The sequence below is a fragment of the Helianthus annuus genome, chromosome 15, assembly GCF_002127325.2.
Source record: "Helianthus annuus cultivar XRQ/B chromosome 15, HanXRQr2.0-SUNRISE, whole genome shotgun sequence".
NCBI lineage: Eukaryota > Viridiplantae > Streptophyta > Magnoliopsida > Asterales > Asteraceae > Helianthus > Helianthus annuus.
The window spans coordinates 95,217,389-95,242,987 of record NC_035447.2 but is presented as its reverse complement, the minus strand read 5'-3'; the positions used below and the strand labels follow the sequence as shown (position 1 = coordinate 95,242,987).

General features: G+C 40.5%; 1 protein-coding gene across 1 annotated transcript in view; it reads right to left on the bottom strand.

Moving 5' to 3' along the window:
- Positions 1 to 19,719: 19,719 nt before the first annotated feature.
- LOC110913921 (wall-associated receptor kinase-like 2) overlaps positions 19,720 to 25,599 on the bottom strand; it is a 29,104-nt gene continuing 23,224 nt past the window's right edge. The window contains exon 4 of the mRNA XM_035984378.1: positions 19,720 to 20,298. Coding sequence (XP_035840271.1) covers positions 19,720 to 20,298 — 579 coding nt within the window. The remainder of the gene's footprint in view (positions 20,299 to 25,599) is intronic.

Here is a 25,599-nt window from a genome sequence, read left to right as displayed (position 1 = left end):
GATCCCGCTAAAGTAGAAGCTGTAATGAATTGGCAAGAGCCAAAGACGCCTACAGAAATTCGTAGTTTCCTGGGGTTAGTAGGATATTACAGGCGTTTCATCGAGAATTTTTCAAGGATTGCTGCGCCCTTAACTTCCCTGACCAAGAAGAAAGTAAAGTTCGTTTGGGGCCCTAAGCAGCAAGAGTCCTTTGATATTCTAAAGCAAAAGCTGAGCAACGCTCCTGTGCTGACATTACCTGAAGGTACCGAAGAGTTCGTAGTTTACTGCGACGCATCCCACACTGGCATGGGATGTGTGCTCATGCAGAAATTATTGCCTATGCTTCGAGACAGTTAAAGGTGCATGAGAAAAATTACACCACCCATGACTTGGAGCTGGGTGCCGTTGTGTTCGCACTAAAACTGTGGAGACATTACCTGTATGGTATCAAGTTTGTGATCTATTCAGATCATAAGAGCCTTCAACACCTGTTTAATCAGAAGGAGTTAAACATGAGGCAACGCCGTTGGATAGAAACTTTAAATGATTATGATTGTGAAATCAGATATCATCCCGGCAAGGCGAATGTAGTCGCTGATGCCCTGAGTAGAAAGGAAAGGGTGAAACCCATCCGAATCAATGCCAAGAGCATTGAAGTGAAGAATAATTTAATTGAAAGGGTGTTAGATGCACAGAGAGAAGCTGTGTTGGAAGCTAACTATCCTAAGGAGAAGCTGGGAGTAACTGAGGAGCAGTTAACTCTTAGCAAGGACGGAATTTTCGATTGAATGGACGAATATGGGTTCCAATTTACGGAGGACTACGAGATGTTATCCTCCAGGAAGCCCATAGTTCCAAATATTCTGTTCACCCGAGAGCTAATAAGATGTATCAGGATCTAAAGGCAAATTATTGGTGGATAGGCTTGAAAAAGTCTGTAGCCGCTTATGTAGCAAAATGCTTAACTTGTGCGCAAGTCAAGGCTGAGCATCAAAAGCCATCTGGCTTGCTACAACAGCCTGAACTTCCCGAATGGAAGTGGGAATGTGTAACTATGGATTTTATTACCAAGTTACCCAAGACGAGGAAAGGAAATGACACAATATGGGTTATAGTCGATAGACTGACTAAGTCAGCTCATTTCTTACCCATCAAGGAGACCTATAGCTCCGACATGTTAGCCCAGTTATACGTTGATAAGATTGTAGCCTTACATGGCATACCTGTGTCTATTATCTCCGACAGAGATACAAGATACACGTCTCATTTCTGGAAAAGCTTCCAGCAATCTTTGGGCACACGTTTGAATTTTAGTACGGCTTACCATCCTCAGACAGACGGTCAGAGTGAGCGTACTATTCAAACGTTGGAAGACATGCTACGTGCATGTGCTATCGATTTGGGTGGTAGTTGGGACAAGAACCTACCACTAATCGAATTCTCCTACAACAATAGCTACCATACCAGCATTAAGGCTGCGCCTTTCGAGGCATTATACGGTAGAAAGTGTAGATCGCCGGTTTGTTGGGCGGAAGTTGGAGATGTCCAATTATCAGGACAAAAGGAAAGGGTGAAACCCATCCGAATCAATGCCAAGAGCATTGAAGTGAAGAATAATTTAATTGAAAGGGTGTTAGCTGCACAGAGAGAAGCTGTGTTGGAAGCTAACTATCCTAAGGAGAAGCTGGGAGTAACTGAGGAGCAGTTAACTCTTAGCAAGGACGGAATTTTACGATTGAATGGACGAATATGGGTTCCAATTTACGGAGGACTACGAGATGTTACCCTCCAGGAAGCCCATAGTTCCAAATATTCTGTTCACCCGGGAGCTGATAAGATGTATCAGGATCTAAAGGCAAATTATTGGTGGATAGGCTTGAAAAAGTCTGTAGCCGCTTATGTAGCAAAATGCTTAACTTGTGCACAAGTCAAGGCTGAGCATCAAAAGCCATCTGGCTTGCTACAACAGCCTGAACTTCCCGAATGGAAGTGGGAATGTGTAACTATGGATTTTATTACCAAGTTACCCAAGACGAGGAAAGGAAATGACACAATATGGGTTATAGTCGATAGACTGACTAAGTCAGCTCATTTCTTACCCATCAAGGAGACCTATAGCTCCGACATGTTAGCCCAGTTATACGTTGATAAGATTGTAGCCTTACATGGATACCTGTGTCTATTATCTCCGACAGAGATACTAGATACACGTCTCATTTCTGAAAAAGCTTCCAGCAATCTTTGGGCACACGTTTGAATTTTAGTACGGCTTACCATCCTCAGACAGACGGTCAGAGTGAGCGTACTATTCAAACGTTGGAAGACATGCTACGTGCATGTGCTATCGATTTGGGTGGTAGTTGGGATAAGAACCTACCACTAATCGAATTCTCCTACAACAATAGCTACCATACCAGCATTAAGGCTGCGCCTTTCGAGGCATTATACGGTAGAAAGTGTAGATCGCCGGTTTGTTGGGCGGAAGTTGGAGATGTCCAATTATCAGGACAAAAGGAAAGGGTGAAACCCATCCGAATCAATGCCAAGAGCATTGAAGTGAAGAATAATTTAATTGAAAGGGTGTTAGCTGCACAGAGAGAAGCTGTGTTGGAAGCTAACTATCCTAAGGAGAAGCTGGGAGTAACTGAGGAGCAGTTAACTCTTAGCAAGGACGGAATTTTACGATTGAATGGACGAATATGGGTTCCAATTTACGGAGGACTACGAGATGTTATCCTCCAGGAAGCCCATAGTTCCAAATATTCTGTTCACCCGGGAGCTGATAAGATGTATCAGGATCTAAAGGCAAATTATTGGTGGATAGGCTTGAAAAAGTCTGTAGCCGCTTATGTAGCAAAATGCTTAACTTGTGCGCAAGTCAAGGCTGAGCATCAAAAGCCATCTGGCTTGCTACAACAGCCTGAACTTCCCGAATGGAAGTGGGAATGTGTAACTATGGATTTTATTACCAAGTTACCCAAGACGAGGAAAGGAAATGACACAATATGGGTTATAGTCGATAGACTGACTAAGTCAGCTCATTTCTTACCCATCAAGGAGACCTATAGCTCCGACATGTTAGCCCAGTTATACGTTGATAAGATTGTAGCCATACATGGCATACCTGTGTCTATAAGTTAAACTTGCCAGAAAAGCTCAATGGAATTCACAATGTGTTCCACATCTGCAATCTAAAGAAGTGCTTCGCGGATGAATCACTGGTGATACCACACACGGATGTGCATATAGATGAGAGCTTAAAATTGTGGAAAAACCTTTGTCGATTGAAGATCGACAGGTAAAGAAGCTTCGAAGGAAGCATGTACCTATTGTTAAGGTCAAGTGGGATGCCCGGAGAGGTCCCGAATTCACGTGGGAGGTTGAATCCACGATGAAAGAAAAATACCCTTATTTGTTCCAGTAAACTCGGGTCGAGATTTATTTTAAGGAGGTGAGGATGTAACACCTCGGAATTTTGTGTCCAATAAATAAATGACACGTGTCGCATACGACAAAAATAATATAAACCCGGATTTAATTAAGATATGCGGTAGGATTTTCGAATATGTCGACATGTTAATTTTATACCTCTGAGCGACTTCGTCTTTATAAATCCCGAGACCCTAAGCAAAATTTATAAGCATCTAATATATCTTAATCCGGTAATTACTAATAATCAAAAGGACCCAAGCTTACTAATATTGGAGCCTAAGAAAATAATACAATTTAAATCTAGGTTCATGTATCCTACCCTTGATCAATCTCTTTACACTGCATAATGGGGTAGACATCTGATCAAGTATGGGTTAAAGGCAGGCCTCAGAAATTATATAATGCAAGTTGACCATTCAATCCATGAAAGGTTATTTTTTTGCCTCTGACGATGGCTTACGGACCGTAAGGATTCATCTTTATGGACCGTAAGGGGGTGAAGGGGTAAAAATGTTTCCGCCATATGCTTACGGACCGCAAGGGCCAGGCCATACGGTCCGTAAGCGACGCCCAGCGACAGAAAGTTGGATGTTGGCTGTTGTAAACGGTAAAACATAAATGTGAGGATCTTTCCAAAGATATGGGCGACCCCTAATCATCTCCTAGCATTATGGGATAGTTGTTGATCATCAAGGAGCCCATGTAGACCTTGTTGTGATGATCTTGATGATCTTCATTGCCTATAAAAGGCCACTTTGTGCAACAAGTTTACTCACACCTTCATCTGCATTTGAGGACTACTTCTGGAGCTCAACTTCCTCTCAAGTGTTCTCTAATCAAGCTTAGGACTTCAGTAAGTGTTCTAATCCTTTCTAAATTAAGTTTAGCTTAGTTATTTAGCTAAAAATTAAACCGTCGTAATTACGGTTTGACTTCGAGATTAGTCAACAATGGCTCAGTCATATCTCGAATTAAAAGTAGTTATAAGTTGGTATTTATGTGGGTAATAAACCCTTAAAAGGGTTCCCCCTGATCACCACTCTAACTAGTTCAAATATCGAGTCAAACATGCTTAGAAAAAGTCAACAGAATTGTTATTTTGCGATTTCTTGCATAATCTGTAATGTAGATGATATGTAACCTGTTTGAACACTCATAAAACATGATAATAAGTATATAAACTAGTCTAAGCTTGTTTGATCCGACCATTTTCTGTTTTGACCCGGTTCGGAGCAGAAAGTCGCCAAAGCTTTGACTTTTGCTTTGACTTCAGTTCTGACCCGTTAAAGTTTGATATAGATATGTTTTAGGACTCTCTTAGGACCGGGTTACATGATGGTATAAACCTCTGTGACCGGTTCGTGGTTTGTCCGAGTCTTTTACACATTTCCGTTAAATGCTTAAAAGTTGACCGTAACGCCCTTTTTAATTTAAAAGGAGAATTTCGGACATGAGAAAGGATCATAACCTTGGTTACTGATTTCTAAGCATGTCCCTAAAATTTCACGTCAATCCGAGGTCCAGAATAGGAGTTATGCTAAATAGCGCAAATTACGGAACTTTAGTAATTAAATAGCGCAATTAGCATAACGCCTATCTAAACCCGGATTTCGACACCAAACCTTTTGCTCACTGATGTAAAATAATATTTTAGGATTTTTAAAGATTTTTAATTATTTTTAACCTGCTCATAACCTGCGGTTATGGCAACGGTTCGGTAAATACCGAATATGCCCTTTTCGGCCATACTTGAGTTCTACAAGGTCTTTTGACCCGATTCCAGTTGCTACTGATTTTAAATAATAAAAAAAGTATTTTAGACTTTATAAACTGTTCAGGAAACTCAGATTTCCTGTAGAACTCAGAAACCTCTTTTATAATCTTTAAAAAGACCGAAATACCCCTACGGGGCATAATATGAACTTAAACTCGTTACGGGCATTACGGAAGGTATCCTACTGATACCACAACCTATTTAAGGCATATTAACTTAGGAAAACAGTGTAGGACTCTTACGGTTACCCGTTGCGCCTTTTGCGCGCACGGTTCGGCTTATGTAACTAGTTTACATAAATTAGCCGAAACGGGTCAAACCATATTGTTTTGAACCCCAAATACAGAGTGTGATTATTATACCCCTATAAAACAAGTCTTCAAACTTGTTGGGTCAAAATCACATTCCATTCCCGGTTATCGCCTTTCACGCGATTAAACCGTATCTATCCGTCGAAACTGACCGGTCTAAGCTACGGCTAAATTAAAGACCCATTAGGATTCTAATAGGTTAATTTAAACCTTCGTTCCAGAATAGGAGACCAGTAAAAGCTATCTGCAATTTATTTCAATTAAGGAATTATACTTGCAAAGGTAAATACTTTTAACTTATTTTCCGTTATACGGGCTTGGGTTACGGTATTTAAAATACCGCTTGGTCGGGCAATTGACCCCAACTCATTAGTAGTTGGGTATTATCAATGTGACCCGTTTAAAAACTTGTTTTGTTGGCTTTACGCCTTTGGGGGCTTAATGACCATGTCCCGGATATCCTTGGCAGCATTTACGAATGGCCACGACCTCGACATCCGGGTGTAGGCGTACACCCGGCATTATGTCCATGACTATAAAAGTGTAGCCGTTGGTTTCCCGCCACAGTTTATGCTATGTGGCGTGTCTATTAAACTTTAGCCCGGCACGACCCGGGCGACCGAACGCATAGTAACATGTAATTCTTTACAAGATTTGATTATAAATTATCCCAAGTTATAAAGAGTTTGTGCCTTGAGCATTTAAACCAATTTTATTAAACATTTTACAAAAGTGTCAGTTGAATGTATTTACCAGTGTAAACTGACGTATTTTCCCCAAGAAAAGACTAAATGCAGGTACTATGCGAAATTGGCTGGGATTTCTCCTTAGCATCATTAGAAGTCTCGCAAGCTTAAGATGCCTGAAGTCTGTTGAACAACACTTTTGTTAATTTTATTGATCCCCTGTGGATTTTATTTCAACAATAGTGATACTTTGATATTAAAATAAAGTTGAAATATATTTATCTTTATGCTTCCGCTGTGCATTCATATATTGTGTGGTTTAACTATATTGTTGCCAACTACGTCACGGTAATCCCCCACCGGGCCCACCGGTGAGACACGTGGAAATCGGGGTGTGACACTCATGTTTAATTCCTTCTCATTAAACAGATGTTGAAGGCTCTTATGATCAGAATAGATCAAAAACTTGATTCCATACAGATAATGCCTCCACAGTTTTAGTGCGAACACCACGACACCCAGCTCCAAGTCATGGGTGGTGTAATTCTTCTCGTGCACCTTTAACTGTCTCGAAGCATAGGCAATAACCTTTCCTTCTGCATGAGCACACATCCCATGCCAGTGTGTGATGCGTCGCAGTAAACTACGAACTCTTCGGTACCTTCAGGTAATGTCAGTACAGGAGCGTTGCTCAACTTTTGCTTCAGAATATCAAAGGACTCTTGCTGCTTAGTGCCCCAAACGAACTTTACTTTCTTCTTGGTCAAAGAAGTTAAGGGCGCAACAATCCTTGAAAAATTTTCTATGAATCGCCTGTAATATCCCGCTAACCCCAGGAAACTATGAATCTCTGTAGGCGTCTTTGGCTCTTGCCAATTCATGACAGCTTCTACTTTAGCGGGATCCACTTGGATACCACGCTCGCTGACAACATGTCCAAGAAATTGGAATTCTCGAAGCCAGAATTCGCACTTAGAGAATTTGGCATAGAGTTTCTCGTGATGTAGGAGTTTGAGAATACAGCGAAGGTGTTTCTCATGGTCAGCTTGGTTCTTAGAGTAGATAAGAATGCCGTCGATGAAAACGATGACGAATTTGTCTAAGTACGGCTTGCAGACGCGATTCATGAGATCCATGAACGCAGCCGGTGCATTAGTGAGCCCAAAAGGCATCACTAGGAACTCATAGTAACCATAACGAGTCTTAAATGCGGTTTTATGTACGTCTTCATCTCTGACTTTCAGTTGATGGTAGCCTGACCTCAAGTCAATCTTCGAAAAATAACTTGCCCCTTGTAACTGATCGAATAAATCGTCGATCCTCGGCAAGGGATATCTATTCTTTATCGTGACCTTATTAAGCTCGCGATAATCGATGCACAGACGCATCGATCCGCCCTTCTTCTTGACAAACAGAACAGGTGCTCCCCAAGGAGAGGAACTAGGTTTGATGAAACCTTTAGCTAGCAGTTCATCCAGTTGGGTCCTCAACTTCTTCATTTCGGTTGGTGCTAACCTGTAAGGTGCTCTAGCAATAAGTGCTGCTCCAGGGATGATATCGATCCGGAATTCCACTTACCTATCTGGTGGCAAACCAGGTAGATCTTCAGGGAAAACTTCTGGATATTCCGAAATGACGGGAATGTCTTCTATCTTCGGTTTAGGCTCATCAAAAATCACCTGTGCCATGTAGATGACACAACCCTTCTTTAGACATTTTGAAGCCTTGAGCATAGTCACTTGCTCGGGCAATCCAGACTGGGTATCTCCCCGAATGGTATGCGAGTCACCAGACGGAGTCTTTATCACCACTTGCTTTCTGTTGCAGACGATTTGGGCCTGGTTGTGAGATAACCAGTCCATACCCAGAACTATGTCAAAACCAGCCAATTTAAAGGGAAGTAGAGATAGAGGAAAAGAGTGGTTCTTAATGGATATCACACATCCATCTAACACAGTGGAGATGGTCTCTACGGTGCCATCTGCTAGCTCTACCTCATAATTCACATTTAAGGTTTTGACAGGCATATTCAGCAATTTGCAAAATTTATGATCTACGAAAGACTTATCAGCGCCCGAATCAAAAAGTACTCTTGCAAAGATATCATTTACGAGAAAAGTACCTGTGATCACGTTATCTACTAGCACTGCTTCTTTCGCATCCATCCTGAAGACTCTCGCATTGGTCTTCTTGGCCTCTTCAAGCTTCTTGGTATTTTTAGGGCAGTTGGTTCTAATGTGCCCCTTTTCATTACAACTGTAGCAAGTTGCATCCTTTATCTTTTTGCAATCCACGGCCTTGTGGTCCTTGGATTTGCATAACCCGCAAGCAAATGACTTCGACTGAGTCTGCGAGTTCGATTCGAGTCTACACTTTCCAAAGTGATGTCTCTTGCAATTCTTGCACTTAGGCTTCTCACCAGATTGTTGCCCATCCTTCCTTGACTCAGACCCCCTCTTGTTGTCACCGTTTCCACGGTGTTTCTTGTTCGACCTCCGTGAAGTATCATCTTCACGCTTTCTCTTCTCAGCCTCTTTGTTCCTCAGCGATCTTTGTCGGACCACATCCAGAGTGAGGGACAAAGAAATGTCAGCTACAGATCTAAAGGTCGCTGGCCGAGAGGCCTTTACGCTTGCCTTTATCTCGGGGGCTAAACCACCGATAAAACGAGCTATTCTCTTTGGCTCCGGGGTTACCAGATACGGAACAAACCGGGACATCGTGTTGAAGCTCGTGAGGTAAGCTTGACAGTGAAGGTTCGTCATAACCAATGATAGAAAATCGGATTCTATCTTTTCAACCTCATGTTGAGGGCAGTAATTCTCCTTGATGAGAGAAATGAATTCCTCCCATGTCATGCTGTATAGAACAGCCTTTCCCGAGGCCTGAACCAAAGACCTCCACCAAGCCAGGGCCTCGCCCTTGAATGATTGTGAAACAAACTTTACCACACCTTTCTCTGCGCAATCACTGATGTCCACCACGGTGTCCATCTCGTCTAGCCACGTCATACAATCAACCGCGCCTTTCTCCCCAGTGAAGTCTCGGGGTTTGCATGATACGAAATACTTGTAGGTGCAGCCCCTGGCGCGAGATGCATCAGTATACACCTTTTCTGGACGGACACTTTTTTCATTGGATGAGTGATTATCATCGTCCTTTTTAGGCTTGGACAGTGGTTTGCTGTGAGATTTTGAGTGGGTTTTCGGCTTTGAGTGTGGTTTAGATATGGTTCTGCTCCGGGATTCAGTATACTCATCGTATTGTCGATCCAGGGCTGCCTTAACAGCACTGTCGACCAGAGCTTTCAATTCTGCGCCCGTCAAATGAACCTGGGCGTTATCGTATTCATCTTCTTTCGAATGACTATTCTCCCCACTTGGATCAGCCATGGTAACTTGAATTTGCTATAGAAGATAACGAAAAAAAAAAGTTTTATTTAGGAGTTTATTATGGAATTGTCTTTTATGGCAATTCATTAACCATGGTAAGCAGAGACCATATCTGGTTAATTTGTTACTCACTTTTATTTAGGATTTAAACATAACCTATCCTAATTACAAACAATATTGTTAGTGGCATAAAAGCCTAGTCACGAGGACGTTTTTATAATATTAGCCGGGATTACAGAGAATCAAGGCATGAAGGTTTGAACCGTAGTCCTTTTACCTTTTCTGACAGGGAGTCATAGACTACCACTGCCTTTTGTCTTATATGACAATAATTATGGCCCGTAGGCACTACATCACTAATGGATGTTTAATAAATTTGGCCCGTAGGCACTACATCGCTAATGGATGTTTAATAATGATCATCTTTATTGACGATTTAACCCATGATTTATAGATCATTAATTTGGGCTTTGGAATCCTTAAAAGGATTCTTATATAAGAATGACGCGTGCGATTTTAACGAATCACATCTGCCATGAACGTTAACATGATTACAGAGGCTAACTTGGAATCTGAATCTTTTAATCAGGTCTTACCATCTTGGCCGGGTCTTATAAAGACACCTGGCTAGGTTTCACTCTTAAGATTCTTTATTTAGGTAGATTTAAATTTAAAAGGAATGATTTTTGATTTATGTCATATATAATAACAAAATTGAAATTCATAACATAACATTCCATAAATTTCAAATATGATTACACGCTGCCCTAAACGGGACTTTTTAAATAAATAAATACCTACGCAGAGGTTTATAGAAAAACAAGTCCACGCAGGGACCAATACAAGATAGATGTCCGCGCCGGGACTAAAAGATAAGTCCACGTAGGGACTGAAATACGACAAATGTCCACGCAGGGACTAAATTGTAATACAATAATACATAAGGAGACTAATGATCACGTTTCTTCCTCCCTTTTAGCAGGTTTGCTAGGCCCTTGAGAAATCCACGATTACTCTTACGTTCTTGTTCGAAGTCTCGTTCCACACGATTTTAACGGTGGAGTATTTCTTCTTGCTCCGGTGGAGAAAAACGTGGCTGCTGCGACGGTTGCTGAACCGGAGGTCTAGGCGGTATTGGATACCCATGAGCTGAGTAATCTGGTCTCCAAGAGGTCCCATGGAGAGCATTGTAATTAGCCGCTACCACGTATGGATCGGCATCATAGTTATAGTTGTAGTGCGTGTGAGTCGTCTGCTCAAACGGATTGTACGCGGTGGAACCGCCGTACGCTGGTATCGGATTGTCATATCCGAAAGGTGGCGGAGGTGGTGCAACTGGTGCAGAATTCACCTCTGCAGGGTGACCAGAAGGTTCCCCTAATTGTGGATCTTCTTCAGGCACTGACGGAAAGTGACTCGCACTCGAGTGGCGAGGGGTGCTGAAATGGAATTCCCCTCCTCGGGTGGACATCCGTGCGCCTGATCTTCTACGCCTTGGCAGATCTAGAATTACTGGTTGTACCGGTGGCGGTGGCGGTGGCGTAACTGCCACAAACCGCGAATCCTCAGAAGGATCCTGTTGTTGCTGATGGCCATGAGGCGAGAAATGATGTGAAGGTGTAAAGTACCAATTACATTGGTCAAACCTCGCCTGGTAGTTGTCGGGACCTTGATAGGGTGTTCCATGGAAGGATGACCCATCAGAGATCTCGATTGGATGATTGGGAGTACCCCGTGCAGGCTCGACGGGATCTGTATCCTCGTCCATATCCACGGCATTGTCTTCAGAAAAGTGATCCTCTGGTCCTAAAGGGTTATACCCTATTGGCTTTTGGACATAATCCGCGGGGTTAAACTGTCCTACGAAGAAAGGTGAAGGATCGCCATAAGAACAGTGCGAAGCAGATCGCTGGAGAGGTATAAAGGATGGTTGAGGGTTATTGGGATTGTTTTCCGAATCTGGTCCAAAAGAATGACGGTATGAGGGTGTCGAACTGTGCGAGGTGGAATGTCTCGCAGGTTCAAAGAGGTTTCTTCTTCGTCTCTGTGGTTCCTCACTTCTTGTACTGGAAGGAGCTCGCATGTTCGAAGGTCCAGCCTCGTGATCATTGTGAGTAATGATCGTTCCTTTGCCTCTTCCTCCTCTTCCTCGTCTGATTGCTGGTGTCATATTTCCTGCTTTCAAAATTTTAAATAACAACAAACAATAAAAAGACAAACTGGAATAACAAATTCGAATTTGTCCTATGTTCTTGTCTAGACTCAAGTATGTGCAATTGTGTTATTGAGATTAAACACTTTAGGATAGTGTTTAATTCACTCAACGTTGGCTCTGATACCAACCTGTCACACCCCGATTTCCACGTGTCTCACCGGTGGGCCCAGTGGGGGATTATCGTGACGTAGTTGGCAACAATATAGTCAAACCACACAATATATGAATGCACAGCAGAAGCATAAAGATAATTATATTTCAACCATTGTTTGCAATATCAAAGTATTACGAATAGTCGAAAATGTATCCACAGGGGATCAAATAAAAATATAAGTTTTGTTCAACAGACGAAGGCATCTTAAGCTTACGAGACTCTTTATGATGCTAAGGAGAATATCCAGCCAATTACGCATAGTACCTGCATTTAGTCTTTTTAGGAAAATACGTCAGTTCACACTGGTAAATACATTCAACTGACACTTTGAAAAATGTTTATTAAAATTGATTTGAATGCTATAGGCACAAACTCTTTTATAACTCGGGAGAATTATTTAAATATATAATCTTGTGAACGAATTACATGTTCCTTATGCGTTCAGTAGCCCGGATCAAGTCCGGGTTAAAGATCAATAGACACACCACAGCGACTATTTATGCACTGACGAGTGTACGCCTACACTCCGCGCTTAGGTCGTGGCCATTTCGTAAAATGATGCCAGGGATATCCGGGACATGGTCATTGACCCCCCAAAGGCTTTTAAGTAACAAGACTGTTTAAACGAGCCGATCAAATTTATTCAATTACCCACTCAATGGTGGAGAATTTGATGCCCGATCAAGTGGTATGCTATATACCGTAACCCAAGCCTGTATAACGGAAAATAAGTTAAAAGTATTTACCTTTGCAAGTATAAGTCCTTAATCGAAATAAATTGCAGATAGCTTTTACTGGTCTCCTATTCTGGAACGAAGGTTTAATATAACCTATTAGAATCCTAACAGGTCTTTTAATTTAGCCGTAGCTTAGACCGGCCAGTTTCAAGGAAAGATACAGCTTAATCGCGTGAAAGGCGAAAACCGCGAAGGGAATGTGATTTTGGACCCAACAAGTTTGAAGACTTGTTTTACATGGGTATGATAACCACACTCTAGATTTTGGGGTCAAAACAATATGGTTTGACCCGTTTCGGCTAGTTTATGTAAACTAGTTACATAAGCCGAACCGTGCGCGCAAAAGGCGCAACGGGTAACCGTAAGAGTCCTACACTGGTTTCCTAAGTCAATATGATTTAAAGAGGTTGTGGTACCAGTAGGATACCTTCCATAATGCCCGTAACGAGTTTAAGTTCATATTATGCCCCGTAGGGGTATTTCGGTCTTTTTAAAGATTATAAAAGAGGTTTCTGAGTTCTACAGGAAATCTGAGTTTCCCGAACAGTTTATAAAGTCTAAAATACTTTATTTATTATTTAAAATTTGTAGCAACTGGAATCGGGTCAAAAGACCTTGTAGAACTCAAGTTATGGCCGAAAAGGGTATATTCGGTAATTACCGAACCGATGCCATAACCGCAGGTTATGAGCAGGTTAAAAATAATTAAAAATCTTTAAAAATCCCAAAATATTATTTTACATCAGTGAATAAAAGGTTTGGTGTCGAAATCCGGGTTTAGATAGGCGTTATGCTAATTGCGCTATTAAATTACTAAAGTTTCCGTAATTTGCGCTATTTAGCATAACTCCTATTCTGGACCTCGGATTGACGTGAAATTTTAGGGACATGCTTAGAAATCAGTAACTAAGGTTATGGTTCTTTCACATGTCCGAAATTCTCGTTTTAAATTAAAAAGGGCGTTACGGTCAACTTTTAAGCATTTAACAGAAATGTGTAAAAGACTCGGACAAACAACGAACCGGTCATAGAGGGTTATACCATCATGTAACCTGGTCCTAAGAGAGTACTAAGGCATATCTAAATCATACTTTAACAGGTCAGAACTGAAGTCAATGCAAAAGTCAAAGCTTTGCGACTTTCGGCTCCGAACCGGGTCAAAACAGTAAATGGTCGGATCAAACAAGCTTAGACTAGTTAATATACTCATTATCATGTTTTATGAGTGCTTAAACAGGTTACACATCATCTACATTACTGATTATGCATTAAATCGCAAAATGGCATTTCTGTTGACTTTTTCTAAGCACGTTTGACTCGATATTTGGACTAGTTAGAGTGGGAATCAGAGGGTGCCCTTTTAAGGGTTTAATGCCCACATGATTACCAACATATAACTACCTTTGATTCGGTTAATCACTGGACCATTTGTGATTAACCGTTAAGTCAACCGTTAATTACGACGGTTTGACTTTCAAGCTACAACTAACCAAAAACTCAACTAAGAATGGTGAAGGAGGCTTACCAAAGTCCTATGCACGACTAGGGATGGCTTGGTCCTGCTTTGGAGCTCCAGAAGTGATCAAGAGTGCAAGAGAAAGGTGTGAGGAACTTGTTGCCATAATGTGGCCTTTTATAGGCAATGAAGATGCATAGGATCATCACAACAAGGCCTACAAGTGTCCCTTGATGATCAACAACTGTCCCTTAGTGCTAGGGAGTGATTAGGGGTCGCCCATATCTCTGGAAAATCTTTACATTAATGATTTACCGTTTACAACAGCCAACAGCCAACTTTCTGTCGCTGGGCGTCGCTTACGGACCGTATGGCGTGGCCCTTGTGGTCCGTAAGCCTTTGGCAGAAACAAGTTTACCCTTTCACCCCCTTACGATCCGTAAGGCAGGACCCTTACGGTCCGTAAGCGCTTAACAGAGGCAAAAATTTAACCTTTCATGATTTGAATGGTCAACTGCAATACATGATTTTTGAATCTGGAACAAGTCAGTATGAGGCCCTTTTTAACCCATGCTTGGTCAGTTATCATAATGAATCATGGGTTTTCACCAGGATGGGCTTTATGAACAATTATTTGTATTGCATTATTTTCTTAGGATCCAAATTAGCAATTTGGACATCCTTGGTTAATAGTAATTATCGGATTAAGACATATTAGATGCTTATTAATTATGCTTAGGGTCTTGGGATTTATAATGAAGAAGTCGCTCAGAGGTAAAAATTAACATGTCGACATGTTCAAAAATCCTATCGTACATTTTAATTACATCCTGGTTTACAATACTTTTGTCGTATGCGACACGTGTCATTTATTTATTGGACACAAAATTCCGAGGTGTTACAATACTACATGCTCGTAAAAATAACTTCAAATGCCAAACATTACATAACTGAAATCATAGTTTAAGTGTTTACATCACGAGACAACAAATTGTCTGAACAGTTTACAACTTTATTTAAAAGCAAACATAAACGACATCCACGAGCAAGAGTAAGACTATGCGCACATCCACTTTAGTTACCTGAAATACATGTAAGTTTTTGGAAAAACGTCAACATAATGTTGGTATGAATTCATGCAGTTCTTGTATTGAACGTTTGTATACTTTGTATGAAAAACATGGTATGTATCTTGTATAAATCAAGTATTTTTGTATGTATCAAGTTGTTAATGGGTTGCAAGGCCATTAACATGTGACACAACATAGGAAGCATCCAAACCATAGGCATTTTTCTAGTTGTCAATTCACGACTGAGACACAAAAGCACTACTCGGTACTAGTTTTCACCAAGAGTGTGGCTCCCCGAAAACCTATTAGATCTAACCTTTTGTTCTGCGGTCTTAGTATGTACACGATTAATGGTGCTTATGGTACCTATTCGTGACACAATTTCTCGTATCATTCCTCAATTCTTGTATCCATCATACCATTTGTAAACATTGTAACATTTGTAACATGTATTTCACCCCCGAAGTTATAAAACTAAAAACAGTTAAAAGAAAAGGGGGAGCATGAACTCACAACTTTGCGTTCCTTGCGCCGCCGGTTTTTGCTTATCTAGCGTCGTGACCTAAACGTGTTTTATTAACGTTAGTCACTAGACTTGTATCGCACAAGTACAAGTCACCATCTTTTATGTATTTGTTCTTGTGTTAAAAATAATTTATATTTTTAACTATGTGTCTTACTTATATTATTTTCTCAACAATAAATATAAGTATCTTGTATTTTTCACCCGAATTATGTATTTTGTTCAAAACTTCATTTCATGTTCATAACTTGTCCAAGTTATTTATTCTATGAAGAAATATATTTTCCTAAATATATTCCCTTGTATTTGTCTAAGCATGTTGTATGTGTATTTTTGTATTTTCACTACTTAGGAGTATTTAGTGTATTTTCAAGTCCTATTACACTATTACATGTAATACATACTACATACACTTAGCAAAAAATTTGGTGATCAATAAATATATATATTTTCCTCAAAAATATACATACTTAATATCAATTTTTATCTTGAAGAAATCATCATTTCTTAACTTGAAGTTTACACAAAAATTAGGGAAACATTGGTAAATATTTTTAGATACATTTTTAGGGAATAAGTTTCTCAAAAACTTATATCTTTCTAAGTGTCAAAATTTATAAAAATTTTGACATAGTTTCCCTTAAAAATGAAGGTTTCCCATGTTTTCAAAACATGTGTTTATTTTCTTTTTAAATCATCATCAACATCAACAACACAATCAAGTCTTACCATAACCCTAGATCATGTAAATCACACTACATTATGAACTTGAAGTTCTTGTAAAAACTTGTCGTAACTTACCATGTTATTTAGTAGGTTTAGTTACCCTTAAAACCTGGTTGTTTGTTTGTAAATCTTATTCTTGAAGGATTTAGTCATTTACAACTTGTGAGATGATTTTTCTAAAGATATTTCTTTTGTATTTTTCTTGTTTCACAAGTGTGTGTTTATACACTTGTTTTCCTAATAAAAATAGTGTAGGTTTAAGTAAAAACCAAGATCTTTTAAAAATCATATTTTAAACTTGGTTTTCTTGGAAAATCATTCATAAATCTTGGATTTATAAGTTTACTAGGTCATTTTGTTTATTACTTTTCAAGAAATCATTTTGTTTTCAAGTTCATGTCTATGTATGAGGATGATCTTCTTGTGTTAACACATAATCATCCTCTAACTTGCTAGATCAAGTGTTCAATCATAATCTAGCAAGTTCCATGTAGTGATCAACATCAATATTTCTTGTAATCAACAAGCAAACATCATTCATGTACTAAACAACATCATTTCAACAAGATTTCATCATGTTTCATCTTATGTTTCAAGATTCAAGTTCAAGTCTTTTAGTGTTCTTATTATTTCAACATAATACATCTTTTAACCACTAAAAATATGAAGTAATCAAAGATCAAAAGAGCCTTACCACTAGCTTCAAGCTAGGGAAGAAACAATGAAGAAATCGAGTGGATAAAAGCAAACGAGTGAGGTCCTTCAAGATCCGAGGCCACCAAACCTTCTTATCTTGTATCTTACACCTTGTGTATACTTGGAAATGGATGAGATTGAAACAAAAATAATGGTGGTGTGGTGCTTGGGGTTCGGCCGAAAGGTGGGAAGGAGGGAGGAGTTGTGGTAGTGTTGAAGTGATGAAGCTCTAATCCCACTTATAGATCATGTTTAAGTTTTACCCATTGGTCAAAGTGTCACCCAAGTACAAGACCATGATCTTCACAAATCCAAGGGAGATTTAAGCAAAATCTCTAGAGATTATGGGGATCAAGGGTGGGCCACCCTTGGGGCCGATTACATAAGGGGGGAGGGGTGTAAGTGTAAGTTTGATGTTAATTAGTTAGCTTATAATTCAATTCCAAGTATATAGTCACAAGTGTTAATTAATTAGATATTGTAGTGGGTGCTAGGGTGTTCGGGCATCGTAACTAGCTCAGAAAAAGTAAAGCAATGCTTCTAGCAATATTTTAGTGTTCCGGGTAATGTCCGGTTGTTCGGTTAAATACTGGTTCGTTAAAGTGCTAAATTGCACCGTTTAGTGTCTTTTAAGTATTCTTTTGTGACACTTTCAATTCCCGATACTTAGGGAAATATTCTGGACCATCTAGTCATATTTTTGCATTGTACAATCTTGTTATAATACTGAATTTTGCTGAAATATATAAAATTCAGCATTTAAAGTGTATTTTGGGTGCTTTTCAGTGCGTATTTTAGCTTCCGGAAAGTCTATATGTTAACCCTTGTATGTACTCTTGGGTTTTAATGTATTCTTGATGTTGGACCTACACCAAGGCCCAATTCTATTGTCTAACTTCTTTCTGCAGAATTGTTGACACAAAGTGTCTTACCGGTGAGTTTACTAGTATTTCTGACGCAACGTTGTTCATTAATGCATAAAGCAATATCTTGTAGTATAAAACACGCATGAATTCGCTTGTAGAGTATGTAATCAGACAGTGTTGACATTTAAGCACATAATTGCAGTTATCAAGTATTAATTAAATTGTACGGAAATTACCGGTTTTTTGCCAGTTGTCACAGTGAGCAGGGCGAGTGACTGCCAATCACATCGGGGTAGAAGAGTTACATGACGTCCATCCTGATGATATCGAAGAAATGGACATCACCTGGCAAATGGCTATGGTTGTGTTTCATGCTAAGAACTTTGTCAAGAGATCCGGCAGAAACAACTAGGAAGTGGCTAACAAGGAACTCGGTTGGAATAAATCTAAGCTTAGATGTTTCAACTGCCACGAGCCGAGGCACTTTGCTCGTGAATGCCGACAACCAAGAAGAGAGAGATCAGACTCAAATGTCACCGTCACTGACAGTTCAGCATCAAGATCGACTCCTAATGCCGTCTCTACTTCAAATGTGGCCGTCACTCGCCCTGCTCACAGTTCTACTTCAAATACATCTGCCAGAAACCAAAACATCGTCTCTTGATCTACTGCAGTTGCAAACCCAGGAAATGCTTTGGTGGCTTAGGAAGGGGGAGGATTTGATTTGTCGGATTAGATGGCCGACCTGTGAATCACTAAGGATAATGTGTTTCATGCTCTCATGGCTCAGATGAACAACTTTACTCCTTCTGCTGAGGTATGTGTAGATAATATTTGTTGTACTAGTGCTTGTAGGGATAAAGTAAGTGGTTACAAAGTGCAGGCTGACTCACCCATTATGCAACTACAATTATCCAAATCTGATCTATATTAGATTAAAAAGAAAATTAATGGATATAAGGATATGGCGGAGGCGCAAAAGTGTGATATCCGAAAGTTGTAGAATGATACGTGTCAAGAAAGATGTAGGCATCTCCACTTTAAAGAATTGTCAGAAAAATTAACTGCTGAACTTGATAATCTAAAGTCAACTTTTGAAATACAGAGTTTAATTTTAAAAAGTTTGATGTGTCAAGTGAAAAGGTTGAAAAAATGATAAACCAACAGTTAAAATATAGTAAAAAGAAAGTTAGGAATAAAGGTTTGGAATTTGTATGCATACCACCACCATAAATCAAAATTACATCTCTATTCCTATGACTAAGGAGGAGATAGGATTTTTTAAAGTATAAAACATTGATTTTACTCGTATAAAACAGAAGATTCTAATCCTAATATAATAATAAATACCTTTCACCAATATCATATTTGGTTATTATTTTCACACCAGATTGTTGAATTAGTAAGTTTTCATTTTTCACATCTCCACAAGAATAATGAAAAGAATCTAACATCATTTCAAAGAATAAGACAGCAAATTTTTATTTCATAATGTCCAACAAATCACTTAAATAATTTTTAAAGATTAAAACACCAGATAATAAGCTGATAATACTATTTAGGGAGGTACAAAATATCAAACAACTATAGTACTACACACTAGGCCTTAAGGCTCAAATGACCAAGATGAAAGGAGACCATTATTATCATTACATGTCTTAAATGAAGTACATTCAAATATCAATTAAAATTTATATAACTACATGATGCTACTTGATGTTGACTCTCCATATGATAACATAAGTAACTCTTCTTCTTTTTCATCGTTGTACTTTACTTTTTCAAAATCCAAATTAACTCCAGATGACAAGTGTGACATTCTAATTGCTTCCAACTTTAAGACTACTTCTCTCATTGTCGGTCTATTTTTCCCACACAAGTTTAAACATCGTATTGCTAGGTCAACTACTTTTATCAACACATCCCTACCACCCTCTTTCACCATCTTTACATCTAGAATAGACATGACTCGACCTTCTTCAAAAGCCGACATAAAGTGTGCAACCAAGGTTATGTTTCCACCAAATCTACTTAGGCAAATCGGTTTTTCTCCTGTTAATAGTTCAACCAAAACAACTCCAAAACTATAAACATCACTTTTTTCAGTGAACTGACTAGTTTGAAAGTACTCTGGATCCAAGTAGCCAAATGTTCCTTTGACTATGGTAGTTAGGTGAGTTTGGCCTATTGAGATGAACCTTAAAGTTCCAAAGTCAGATATCTTAGCTCTAGATTTTTCGTCCAAAAGTATGTTAGTTGTCACACCCCCAAAATCCACCTGCGGAGTATCACCGCTTGGGAGCGTGACTGACCAGGATCAAGCCACCAATCATATTGAACATGTAATTAATATTAAGTAAAATAAATGTAAACCATCCAGTCAATACGATAGGTGTTCAAAACATAACCATAGTTTCAAAGTGTAGCGGAAGCATAGTAAATAAACCAACAATAGTTAATAGTTTTAAATGTCATAATAGTTCAACGTAGAAACCACGATCCTTGCCCACAACGACCCGCTTCTCCAGTGCAAGCTCCAAGTACCTAACGATCTGCAAGGCATGTAACAGAATGATCAACAAACTAGTTGAGCGAGTTCACAGTAAGTAAATGCGTAACAGTAAGTAACGGGTGGCTCTACAGGGCCAATAGTAAGTTATACAGGTGGGGGCTTCCCATGTTATGTGACCACTAGACTATTCGTATTATCCCTGTTCTTCGTCCGAGAACAGTAGCGCGTATGGGGTGTGCGTAGGTTTTACGCACGTATCCTTCATAACCGAGGATAGAAGTAAGTAATGCGTACACGTAGGTTTTACGTGCGTGCCTGACATCCGAGGCAGTAATTGGCATGTGACCACGTAGGTGTTATCCCAACCTACGGAACCGTCCTGACATCCGAGGACCATGATAGGTGATAGTCTAGGAAAAGCATATATATACGTTCTTAGTCAATGATAACCTTTAACCCATTCCCACGACCCGGGAATCCCATGCCTTAGTAGGAGTGTGAACTCACCTTGGTTTGCTCGGTATGCTAGGTTATGCACTCACAAGTAATTAATCACGTCCTATTGTATGCATGTATAACAAATCAGTTCATGTTCGCAATGATACGCATGCAATCTAATGTCACATAGTGCTTGATAGCCAATATCATGCATCAATCATGTATCACATAACAGTCAGTTTGCATATCGGCACAACACGTATCCTTTCACATTTAATCATCAGCTAGTGTACACGAATACAAATGTTAACATTCATCACCAAGCATGGCATGCCAAATAAATCAAGCATACATTCCATCATTCAAAGTATGTTTATAACCCCCCATTATCTTTCGACCCAACTGTCATCTTTCGACATATTAGTTATCACAGTTATCTTTCGGACCAATTGTTATGCTTCGAACCAAATGTCATCTTTCGACCAAATGTCATCTTTCGACCACGCTGTTATCTTTCGGTCAACACTACTATGGTTCGGTCAACGCTATCCATCGGTCAACACTACTATGGTTCGAAGGACAAGTATCTTTCGGTCACAACAACTATGTTTCGACTAACAAGTATCTTTCGGTCACAACTATGTTTCGACTAACAAGTATCTTTCGGTCACAACTATGTTTCGACTAACAAGTATCTTTCGATAATTATCAGTTACGTTTACTCAAAGTTTCCAAGTTTATCCGTGATTATCAACTAACACAAATTCAAGTATTCGGTTACCTCAGAATCGATCAAACAGGGAGTTTCATATTAAACCTCATGAACCCTAATTTAACCACATGAACAATAATAACACTTAATCATATTATGTTCCGGTTCCATGAACAATAAAATTCCGAATTGCATAATATCACAGCCGATCCACAAAACATTATCATTAAACATCATCACAACAGTTCCGATTAACATACACATCCGATTAACATCCATATCCGATTAACATACATATCCGATTAACATCCATATCCGATTAACATACATATCCGGTTAACATACAAACAACATATTGCAAGACAATTGATAAATCATGAAATCATATACACTCAAAGCATCATCTATTAACATAAACAACACCACACTAACCGGAAAAATCTGGATTACGGAACGAGATCTTCGAACAGAGAATGGGTCTGCTATGCCGTCACACACACACAATGGAACTAGGGTTTTTTTGAAATAACTGTCGACTTAACTTACATTCACGTATATAAAACGTATCACTGGAATGGGCCAAGCCCATTAGAAAGACTGGGCCGAAAGATGTCGAAGGATCCTATCTTTGTTCGAAGGATAGAGTCCTTGGTCGAAGGATATGTTTCGTGATCCTTCGAACCGAAAGTTGATCCTTCGAATCGAAGGTTATCTTTCGTGATCCTTCGATCTGTAAGTCATGTTTCGTGATCCTTCGAAGGATCTTTGTGTTTCACACTAACAAGTTCACACATTTGACAAGTTTCACAAATACAACCAAACAATCAAATCATAAATAACTTCATGGTAATCAATACATGATCGTGCAATAAATACGAAATAGAAATTTTGGAAATTTGAGTTGTCACATTATCCCCAACTTAAAAGAAATTTCGTCCCGAAATTTGGTACGCACTCACTGAGGAAGCTGGGTAAGTTACATCGTTCACTGGTTTTCCTGGGGTGTCACATCATCCCCCCCGTTGATTTGGAATTTCGTCCCGAAATTCAGTAGTAGTAGCTTCAGCCTCAGAAGTGGATGCATTGGTTTCGAATAGCTGGGGGTACTTTTCTTTCATCTGGTCTTCGCGTTCCCAGGTATACTCTGGGCCACGCTGGGAGTTCCAACGAACTCGAACAAGAGGGATTCTCTTGTGTTTGAGGACCTTAACATCCCGGTCCGTGATTTCAACTGGTTCCTCGACGAACTGCAACCGCTCGTCGATAGTGAGTTCCTTAAAAGGAACTATAAGGGTCTCATCTGATAGGCATTTCTTCAGATTCGACACGTGAAATACATTGTGAACTCTACCGAGTTCAGCTGGTAGGTTTAATCTGTAGGCTACTTTGCCAATCTTTTCTAAGATTTCGAATGGTCCGACGTACCGCGGATTCAGTTTGCCTCGTTTACCAAATCGAACCACACCCTTCCAGGGTGAAACTTTCAATAAAACCCGGTCCCCGACCTCAAATTCCAATGGCTTTCTACGCTTGTCCGCGTAGGCTTTCTGACGGTCGCGCGCTGCCGCCATGCGTTGTCGTATCTGCGCAATCTTTTCTGTGGCGTCCACTACAATCTCTGGACCCGTAATTTGACTATCCCCCACCTCTGCCCAACAGAGAGGTGACCGGCATTTACGTCCGTACAATGCCTCAAATGGAGCGGCTTGAATGCTGGTGTGGTAACTGTTATTGTATGAAAACTCCACTAAAGGGAGGTGCTTTTCCCAGCCGTTGCCGAAATCGATAACGCACGCTCGAAGCATGTCTTCTAGAGTTTGGATAGTTCGCTCAGACTGCCCATCCGTCTGAGGATGATATGCTGTGCTCATGTCTAATCGTGAGCCGAAGGATTTGTGCATCGCTTGCCAAAGCTCTGACGTGAATCGTGCATCGCGATCTGAAATAATAGAGGTGGGCACTCCGTGCCTCGAAACAACTTCTTTAAGATAGACGTCTGCGAGAGTGGAGAACTTGTCCGTTTCCTTGATCGGCAGGAAGTGTGCAGACTTGGTGAGTCGATCAACTATGACCCATATTGTATCGTTCCCACGCTGAGATCTAGGTAGACCTGTAACAAAATCCATGGAAATTTCTTCCCATTTCCATTGCGGTATCTTAGGCTGCTGAAGTAGACCAGCTGGTTTCTGATATTCGACCTTGACTCTCGCACAGGTCAAGCACTTGCCAACATAGGTGGCGATGTGGGCTTTCATACTTGGCCACCAGTATGTTGTTTTGATATCGTGGTACATCTTATCCGACCCTGGATGTACCGAGTAGCGAGACTTGTGAGCTTCATCCATTACAAGTTCGCGTAAACCGCCATAAAGTGGGACCCAAATACGCCCCGTTACATAGTAGGCGCCGTCTTCCTTTTGTTCCATGCGTTGCCTTGAGCCGCGTAAGGCTTCAGCTTTGACGTTTTCGGGTTTCAGTGCTTCTAACTGAGCAGCTCGTATCTGTGCAGGAAGACTGGACTGAATAGTAAGCTGTAGCGCTCGCACGCGCTTAGGTAGAGTGTCTTTCCGACTGAGGGCATCAGCCACAACATTGGCCTTGCCTGGATGATACTTGATGGCGCATTCATAGTCGTTTAGAAGTTCAACCCATCTCCGTTGACGCATATTCAAATCCTTTTGCTTAAGAATATGCTCGAGACTCCTGTGATCGGTGTAAATCGTGCACTTGGTACCGTACAGGTAGTGTCGCCATATCTTAAGCGCGAAAACAACAGCTCCCAGCTCTAAATCGTGCGTCGTGTAGTTCCGTTCATGAACCTTGAGTTGCCGCGAAGCGTAGGCAATAACTTTATCCCGCTGCATCAATACACAACCAAGCCCCTGTATCGATGCGTCACAATAAACCACGAAGTCATCCGTGCCCTCTGGCAATGAGAGAATAGGTGCGCTGCAAAGCCTATCCTTTAAGTACTGAAAAGCGGTCTCTTGCGTATTACCCCATCTGTAAACGACACCTTTCTGTGTTAGCATAGTAAGTGGTTGCGCGATCTTTGAGAAGTCTTTAATAAATCGCCTGTAGTAACCCGCCAAACCCAAGAATTGGCGTATTTCTGTCGGTGTACGTGGTGCTGGCCAGTTTCTGATCGAATCAACCTTGGATGGATCGACATGAATCCCATCCTTGTTCACCACATAGCCTAAGAAGTGGACTTCACGAAGCCAGAAGTCGCATTTTGAAAACTTTGCGTACAATTGCTCTTTTCGAAGAAGTTCCAAGATAAGACGTAAGTGCTGCTCGTGCTCCTCCTGACTCTTGGAGTAAATCAAAATGTCGTCGATGAAAACGATAACAAACTTATCAAGATAAGGTTTGCACACCCTGTTCATAAGATCCATGAAGACTGCAGGCGCGTTCGTAAGCCCGAATGGCATGACAAGAAACTCGTAATGACCGTAGCGAGTTCTGAAAGCGGTTTTGGAGACGTCCTCATCCCGGACTCTCAGCTGATGATAACCTGACCTTAAATCAATCTTGGAATAGTAACACGACCCTTGCAACTGGTCGAATAGGTCATCTATGCGCGGAAGAGGATAACGGTTCTTCACCGTCACCTTATTGAGTTCGCGGTAGTCGATGCACATCCTGAACGTACCGTCTTTCTTCTTCACAAATAACACTGGAGCTCCCCAAGGCGAAGAGCTTGGACGAATAAAGCCCTTTTCCAAGAGCTCTTGTAGCTGCTTCGACAGTTCTTCCAGTTCGGTTGGAGCTAAACGATACGGTGCGCGGGCTATTGGTGCTGCTCCAGGAGCTAACTCAATCTGAAACTCGACCTGACGATGAGGAGGTAAACCAGGTAAATCTTCAGGAAACACTTGAGGAAAATCACGCACAACTGGTATATCCTCCAGCTT